The sequence below is a fragment of the Myotis davidii genome, unplaced genomic scaffold, assembly GCF_000327345.1.
Source record: "Myotis davidii unplaced genomic scaffold, ASM32734v1 scaffold575, whole genome shotgun sequence".
NCBI classification, from domain to species: domain Eukaryota; kingdom Metazoa; phylum Chordata; class Mammalia; order Chiroptera; family Vespertilionidae; genus Myotis; species Myotis davidii.
In genome coordinates this window covers 5,848,704-5,857,816 of record NW_006290306.1, presented here as the reverse complement: position 1 = coordinate 5,857,816, position 9,113 = coordinate 5,848,704, and the positions used below count along the sequence as shown (strand labels likewise).

General features: G+C 41.8%; 1 protein-coding gene across 1 annotated transcript in view; it reads left to right on the top strand.

The window, feature by feature from the left end:
• SERPINE2 (serpin peptidase inhibitor, clade E (nexin, plasminogen activator inhibitor type 1), member 2) overlaps positions 1 to 4,647 on the top strand; it is an 18,040-nt gene extending 13,393 nt beyond the window's left edge. Inside the window, exons 6-8 of the mRNA XM_006763400.2 lie at positions 522 to 608; positions 2,912 to 2,995; positions 3,889 to 4,647. Of these exons, the coding sequence (XP_006763463.1) occupies positions 522 to 608; positions 2,912 to 2,995; positions 3,889 to 3,926 (209 nt within the window). The 3' untranslated portion in view covers positions 3,927 to 4,647. The remainder of the gene's footprint in view (positions 1 to 521; positions 609 to 2,911; positions 2,996 to 3,888) is intronic.
• The last annotated feature ends 4,466 nt before the right edge of the window (positions 4,648 to 9,113 follow it).

The window sequence follows — 9,113 nt, the reverse complement described above, 5'->3', positions numbered from 1 at the left end:
TTCTCTTACTAACACACCCACGAGATGAGTGGCTTTTCTGGTGAAAAGCCAGCACCTACTCTGCCACTAACTTGCATGTGACTTAAGGGCAGACTTTTTTTAACACCCTGGGCCTCGGTTTCCCCATCTGTCAGTGCCACCTGAAATCCCTCCTGGATCTGACATTTGTAAGGGAAAAATAATGTTGGTTTGCTGCTTCTGGGTAACTGGGCTTCCTTTTTACAGCTCCGCTCTTGTTATTGTTCATGAAATTCTCAGTGATCGGAGTTGGATGGCTAGCGGCACTAACATATTTGGGGTCTGAGACTCCCTCCTCTTGAGTGATATCCCAGTTCTTTGAGCAGACATGGCAGGTGGCAGGCCTCCTACAGCCTTCAGTCACCGGGATTGTGAGAGGCTGCTTCTCCGCTGACACCGTTTAAGAACTGGAATTGGCCATGGCTGAGGTTCCTTTTCCAGCGACACAGATGGTCTGCATAGCAAACAAACGCTGTTGTTTTTTGTCTTATTTCTGAAAACAGGGTCAGAAAACCTTCATGTTTCTCACATCTTGCAAAAAGCAAAAATTGAAGTCAGTGAAGACGGAACCAAAGCTTCAGCAGTCACCAGTAAGCCGGGGTCCTGGCGGGGCTGGTCCTGGTGCGGGGGTGAGGGGTGAGGGGTGAGGACTTCCGGTCAGGTGCTGTGGGGTGACTGTCCAGACATGGTGGGAAATGAGACAGATTGAAGACCTGTGCCCATGGGCCTCTGAGTCTGTATCATTAAGGGAAGCACTTCAGTGAGAAAATTCCTCCGGGACGAGAGTCGACAAACTCTTTCTGTAAACTATGTATTTTCTGCTTTGTGGGCCCTACCGGCTCCAAAGCAGCTGCTCTGCCATTGAAGTGACAGAGCAGCAGAGATGACGCAAGCCAGAGGGCCCGGCTGTTTCTACAAAACCTGATGAAGGCAGGATCTGTCCCCACACAGCCTGAGCACAGCAGTGTGCCGAGACCGGCTCTTGGCAGGACAGAGCGCATTCTGGCTTCTATGGGCAGAGAAGACCAGTCTTCAGATAGAAACATAGCATAATAGCACTTAACTCACAGGAAACGAGTCAGTCGGGTTCACCCAGGACAAAGTGAAGAACTAGCACGCAGCTGCTGATTGGAGCAGGATGGCCGTGCAGCCTTTCTTGGTCATTTGAACATCCACATCTGCTTTCTCCTTGACGGCTCATATAATGAAGGAGGAAATGGAACAATCTTCGGTTGTTTCCTTTTTACCCCTTGATTATCCACGTGAGATTGCTTGAATAGATATGACCAAGCCCTGTGAGCTCATAAAGTGAATCATATCTCAGCTACACTTGTAACTGGGTCACGTATTTCTGGTCATTAAAAGTACCATTTATCCCCACAGTGGACACGTTATTGCCTTTCTAAAATAACATTTAATGTGTATTTCTTTAAAATAGCATTTGAAACAAAGACCTAGAATAAGAGGGGCTGGAATTTTGTAAATGCCTCCTGTCTTTTCTGGGTGATTATAAGTGACATCTAAGTTTTGCCCAAGTTATTGACCCGTTTTGCCAACAGCATAACTATCAGGACTGGCTACATAATTTGCAGGGTTCTTCGCAAAATGAAAATATGGATCCCCTCGTTCAAAACTGATTGAGAATTTGAGATAGCAGCAGCAGGTCACTAAACCACATGCGGGGACCTTGTGAGTGTGGGGCCCTGTGTAACTGCCCAGGTCAAATCCTCATGAAGCCCAGCCCTGCTGTATTAGTCTGCTCAAGCTGCCATAACAAGTCCCAACAGAAATTCATTTCTCACACTTCTGGAGGCTGAAGTCCAAGATCTAGGTATTCGCAGGGCTGGTTTCTCTTCAGTCCTGTCTCCTTGGTTTGTGGATGTCCGCCTTCTCACTGTGTCCTCATAGGCCCTTTCTCTGTGGGTGTCCATCCCTGGTGTTTCCCTCTCTTCTCCTAAGGACCCCAGTTTTATTGGATTAGGGCTCTACCTTCATGCCCTCATTTAAGTAAACACCTCCTTAAAGGCCCTATGTCCAAATACAGTCACGATGGAGATTAAGGCTTCAGCATATATGTTTTGAGGGTATTCGATTTAGTCCATAACACTTGCTCTTGAGTTGTTTTTAATAACCCTGGGTTGAATGCTGTATCCCAACATAGCTGCAGATGTTTTCTTTGTAATATCAAGCCCAGGTCATTAATGCTTTCTGGGGCTTGAACAAGAGGACCGGGTCAATGCAGCAAGCATGGGGCAGTTACACCTGGCACTACCGCGGGCTTATTAAATTGAAGCCACTGTTGGTAAGCACGGCAGAGTAAGCACGTCTAAGACCATGAACTAAAGAAGTTTGCTTTCTAAGTCCAATGTCTACACCAAGATGAGATGGACAACACATTAGGTCCCAACGAGTGGTCTACGTTGCCAATGGGAGGAAAACCTAGATCGTGCCAGAGGAAGAGGCACAGACTCAGAGGTTGAGCACGAAGCTGGGCTTTGATACGCAGAAGGAATTCAAATTGGCTGAAAGGACCAGCTGCCTTCATCAGAAAGGCAGATGAAATAAATAGAAAACAGCCACTAATGATGGTGAACAAACATTGTGCTAAGACCTATAACATGTTTATGTCACTTAACCCTCATAGAAACCCTACAAGGAGTAAGTGCCTTTATTAAAGGTAATACTTGTGTAGACTGAATAAGATGGTAAAGGCGAAGGGCCTGGCCCATGGTGGCTGTTCAGTACATGGGGACCATTGGGTCTTTTATGATACGTCCAGCCCATGGAACAGGAGTTAAGTGTGTCCCCAAACACCAGCATCAAGGCTCCGTGGGGCCAGCTGCCTTGCTGGCCACACGCTGGGTGCACAACATGTTTCCTTTTCTTCCCACAGCTGCGATTCTAATTGCAAGGTCATCTCCTCCCTGGTTTATAGTGGACAGACCTTTTCTATTTTTCATCCGACATAATCCTACAGGTAAGTGATTCTCCTCTTCCATTGGTTACAAGTTAGAATTCAGAAAGGTGGATTTGTAGTGACATCCAATGGTGCTGCTTTTAGTCTATTTCCCATGTGGCAACAATCACAAGCACTTCAAATAATATAACCACACTCATTGGAGAGAGAGGAAAATCAGACTGTGTTTATAAAGTGTGATGGAATCTTTGAAACAAGGACAAGATTTTATGTTTGTGTTGTTTGTTTTATCTTGTTTTTAACATGTAGAGAGCTCTGCCACCCATTGAGCCATTTTTAACAACTATTGATTTTCTTTTAAATAAATGCAGTAAAATTTTATAAGAAGCTAGATGTCATCAACCTCTGTAAGCCCACTCCACGGTTAAGATTTGTTAATTCAGTGGATCTTGGCTCTTTGAGTCATTGGTTCAAACTTTAGCTCCATCTTTAAGGGTAGCAGAAGTTCCTACCCCTTAGTACAACTCTGAAGAATAAATAATACTGTCTTTGTGGAAAGGTTGGGTTCATGTTGGTGCAGAGTAGAAACTAATACACTTTAACTCTTACCTTTTTAAATCAATAATATAAGCTAGTTCCTTATCCTGTCTCATTGCAAGTTCAATGTCATAATTAGTGTGCGCCCTAATCTCTAGCACATGTAGCTATTTCACTTCAACTTTTAACTCATTTACATGAAATATAAATATATTTCAAGAGCTTAGTAGCCACATGTGACTCATGGCTGCCATCCTGGACCATGAAGGTATAAACTGTTTCCATTATTGCAGAAAGTTCTGTTGAGAGCAGTTAACTTTAAACTTACCCCAGGGACCTTCCCTTAAATGTGTCTTCCATCTTATTTTTTTAAAAACTTTTTTACAGTCATGCATTGTTTTCTTTCAATTCTGTAGGTGCCTTCTTATTCATGGGGCAGATCAACAAACCCTGAAAGGTCCAACAGAAGAAGCCATGCAAAGCAAACCCAACTTTGCTATGAAGAGAAGACTCCTTGCCTACATCTCTCATAGTTCTGTTAAATATTTTTTTACATTCCTTTCTTTTTCAAAACTAGTTCTTAGGAACAGAGACTCAATGATGTAAGCATTTCTATTCCAAGATGTGTTACAGGTGGGAAAAGGGCAGGATGGCTGGAACCCTGTACTGAGCAATGACTAGAGGGCTTCCAAATGTTTAAAAGAGTCTTTAAACTACTGAGTGGTTACCTAGGTAACAACCCTCTTGAGTATTTACTGTCCAGTTCAGGATTTTTGTTTTGTTTTGTTTAATGTATGGCTTTGCAGAAGACGTTGAATCAGTGTGATGGGGGGAAAAGACATTTTATCGTAGCTTTTACATTTTTATGAAAAAAAATTATTATTGGCCTTTTAAATTTTTTTTGGTCTCATTCAAAGTCTTGATAGTAAGCATTATTTGGGGAGTAGAAATAGTGAAATCTCTAGCCTCTTTGTGTTTTTGATGTTGTTGTTGCTGTTGTTTTATATAATGCACGTATTCACTAAAATAAAGTTTTAAAAACTAATGTCTTGCTAGACAAGGTTTGCTGTTGTGCAGTGTGCCTGTCGCTACTGGTCTTCTGTACTCTTTGGATTTGCATTTTTGTATTTTGTACAAAGTAAAAATAAAGTGTATGAGTAGTAAAAAAAAAAAAAGAAAGTTATTTGTCTACTATCTTAAAATACAACACAAGAAACAGAGACTTGCCTGAGTGGCGTGCCTCGGTGGTTGAGCATCGACCTATGAACGAGGAGGTCACGGTTCAATCCTAGTCAGGGCACATGCCCAGGTTGCGGGCTTGATCCCCAGTGCAGGGCATGCAGGAGGCAGCCAGTCAGTGGTTCTCTCTCATCATTGATGTTTCTCTCTCCCTCTCCCTTACTCTCTGAAATCGGTGAAAAAATGTATTTTTTAAGAAACAGAGCCTTTTGAAAAGACTTCAACCTCTTCTAATAAACCTTTGCACTTTGGTAAACTGCAGAAAACCCAAAGCCCCTGGCTTTCTCCTCTAAACGCGGCAATCAGACACTATTCCCTGCTTCACCCCTTCCGTCTGTAGATCCCTTCAGAGGAAGAACTATCTCGTTAAACCCACCTCTCATCTCAGCTGCCTGTTCACTCACGTGAGGGCCAAGTATTACCAGCTAACGTGGGGATTTGGTAGCCAGCGCAGAAAGAAGCCCCTGGGGACTCATAGAATTTGGAAATCGGAGAGAACGGTGGATGTGTCAACGTGTCATTTTGGGTGACAGGCTGGAGCACTTATTTTGTGAAATGGAAAGATTTTGGTTTTGGTTTTTTGGAGAACTAGTCACAATTCTAAAGTTACCATTTTTTAATTGCCCGGTTGTTTGTTTGTTTTTCTCTTCCCACTAATTTCTCTAAGATTTGGGTAGTCTTATCTAAATCAGAATGGTTTCAAATATTTTTATCAAAACTTAAAAACCTTTTTCTAACCTATGAACTATACTCTTTATATATTAAAACGTCACATTCAACAATCCACCAATTTGCCATTTATAATTCTTATTTGTCAAGTGGGCTGAGCTTTGCCTGTTTGGGTACTTTGGTTAACCTTGACAGAAGGGAGAAAGAGAGGATTGTTTTCCTTAGTTAAAATTAGATGCCAACAAATTATTTTTTAGATATGTTTTTATTGATTTCAGAGAGAGGGATAGAAACATCAATGATGAAAATCATTGATCGGCTGCCTCCTGCACGCCCCCTACTGGGGATTGAGCCCAAAACCCAAGCACTGCCCTGACCATGATCTCCTGGTTCATGGGTCGATGTCAAGCACTGAGCCACACCGGCTGGGCCCCAAAAAATTATTTTGAAGGGTTACCTCAGAACACTTGTACTCTAGCAAACATGCTGGTACAGTTTTAGTTTTAGCCTTTTAGAGTTAGTTTTACTGGTTTTCCAGTACTCTGATCCCATTCAGTTATATTACTTTAGTTTAAAATAAGAATAGGATAATCAGTAATTCAAGAATTGTGCACTCCATTCACTCATTCATTCAACTACCTTCGGTGTACCAAGTACCAGGGGGTACAGAGATAAATATTTCTCTACATAGTTTAATTTTAGAAGAGAGAGAGAATCTTAGCACATTAAGGTATCTGACTGTTGCAGTGTGTTTACATGATAGGAAGTAAGACCCAATGGGCATTAGTCCAAGAGAAAAGACAAAAAAACACTTGCAGGGCCAAGAACAGCTCCCTGGGCTCTTGACTCCAGCACTGCTCATTCCAGCAAAGACCAGAAGAGTTCACCTTTTTATTACTGCCCAGTAGAGTAGCCCTGTTAAGTGACACAGGTGGGCAGCTCCCCAGTAATATAAATCAGTCACATTTTACTGGGCACATTAAAATTGCGTATCTGGCCCAGCTGGTATGGCCCAGTGGTTGTCAACCCATGAACCAGGAGGTCATGGTACATTGTTACCAGGTACATTGTTAGTGTTTGCAGATTAAATTGAATATTAAATAGAAAAATAAAAGTGAATTTTTAAATTTCTTAGTAGTATACCTCCTCCGTCTGAAGTTTATAACCCCAGCTACCAAAGACAAAGAGAAGGGTGATAGCGCTTGTGCTTTTCTTTGCTAGACAGGAAAACAATCCCAGGACTAAGAAGTGAATCCTACTGGCAGGTTGTCGGGACCCCTACAGAAATCATTGTCATGTGACTCTAAGGATGGTCCCCTATCCTTGACTGTATTGGTCTTATTAACTAAACTGTGTACTGATGGTATCCCCTGGCCCGTACTGTTTTCTGACTGTGGAGATGACAACGCTATAACTTACGTGGAGGAAATGTTGTCAGAAAGTCAAGCAAACCCCTCCTCCTCTGACTGGAAATAGCCTTCTCTACCTGTCAGAGACCTCATTACTCAAATCTTCCGAAAAATTCATTAGGTCAAAGTCATCAGTTCTTTGCCATGTTAATGTACAGCAGATGTGAATAATCATATAATGGAGCTCTTCCTCAACCGAAGGGGAAATAATTGAATGTTTTTCATTTTCTCAATTGATTTTCTCTCAGATTTTTCTGAAAACTTCAGTCTTCTGCTGCTAGTGAGCACTGACAGGCAGGTACATGAACGAGAGCAAGCGAGTGTTAGTGAAAGCACAGACAGTTCGGACACCAAACGGCTTGCTTTTTTTCAGAAGTATATGTGCTTGTGATTATAATTTTTGATTGCATGAATTTTCTCCTGGAAAAGTTCGTCGTTTGCAAGATGGGATTCAATTTAGCAATCACCTGGTATTCTTTGGAGAGAGCCAGGGCTTTCAAGTGCTCTGATTGCCAAAGTTGGGAGCTGCAGTTGTAGGTCCTAGGGGACAATGGAAGGGGCTTTACAAACAGGTCTGGAGACAGCTGAGGGGAGAACAGAATGGGTTTAAGGATGCAGACGTGGGCACCCCTCAGCTGGGGAGGTTGTGAGCTGGCCCCCTGGTAAGAGGGATGTCCACATCTGATTCTACAAACTGTCAAGATGGACACTGCAGCCAGTGCATTCCGTCACAAAATAAAAGTAGAAAAAATATAGCAAGAAGTTGGAAAAAAGGCCTTTAAAAAGTTTTATCTGTGGAAGCTCTGCCATTTTCCTTCTTTCCAGTAAATATAAGAGCTAAAACATCCAGACCTTGGCATGAATGGATCTTACATAAAATTCTTGACTTTACATTCAGAGGGAAGAGATAAGTTAGCTTCTGCACACATATTCATTAGAGCTGTAAGGGGCCTAGAAAAGTCATGTGCCACTGTAATCATATAGCCTATACATACATACATACATACATACATACTAGTAGTCTCCTGTATTGAGATAAAAGGCAGTGTCTCACATAATGGCACTTTGCATACTACTTAACTGTGAAGTGGGATTAGAACACCATCTTGTGGCCAAATCCTATAAAATAAAGAGCTAATATGCTAATTAGACCTGGTGGCAGAATGACCTTCTGACCAGTGGGAGGGGCCTCAAGGCAGCAGGGCTGCAAGGGCCAAGCCCCTCACACGAATTTCATGCATCAGGTCTCTAGTAAATATATATATAACATGCTGAACACAATAAACAATCCCTATTTCACTCTTGGGAGTTTGTTTTTAGTAATATAGTTAGTTCACTTTCTCATGATCACATAAACCATTTTGAGAATAATATTCCTTATTTTATATATAGATAATAAGAGCCTATGTACTAAAAAGAATAAGGCTTATGTAATTGAGTCTGTAGACATCAATCTTACATTTTTGGCTAAGGAACTTCTTTTAGTGCCATTATATTTTGGGCTTAGGGAGCTGGAGTGGAAAGAGGTGAGAAAGGGTGTCAGAATTTCAAAGTAAATAATTCTAATATCTTTCTCCTGTACCAAGTTCAAGTATCAGTACTTTTATATCCCCACCAATTTCCTATGGTCATAGCAACTCTCTTCACAACTCGGATTAGACCAGTGGTTCTCAACCTTCTGGCTCTTTAAATACAGTTCCTCGTGTTGTGACCCAACTATAAAATTATTTTCGTTGCTACTTCAAAACTGTAATGTTGCTACTGTTATGAATTGTAATGTAAATATCTTAGGCGACCCCTGTGAAAGGGTCATTTGACTGCCAAAGGGGTCGCGACCCACAGGTTGAGAACCGCTGGATTAGACAATCAAAAACCTAGTCCTCCAGATGCTCACTGAATGCTCTAGGTTACACACCCATTTTGACATCCTTGTAACCCACACATTCCTCTTGCCCACACATCAGACTCATGCAGGATTTATAATTATTGTCCAGATTGGTTCCAAGTTTCAAGCTATTTCATATAGAACTGCAAGTATGTTAATAATTTGTTTTCTACTTTCCAGCCCTTCATATGTTCATGGGTGCTTTTAAAAGGTACAACCTAATTCAGGTTCAAAGGAGACTTTACTTAGAAATATGTTGAGCTCAATCTCCATAAGGAATTTGGATCTCTTTGCTTGCAGAATAATTTTTATGAACCAGAACTAGCTTTGCTCCATATGTAAACTCAGAAGCATTCAAGGTTTCAAAGCTTGAAAGCCTACGGGTGAGGATACGTCCCTCTGGCTTTGTAGGTCAAGGTCCTGCAAACTGCCCTGAACA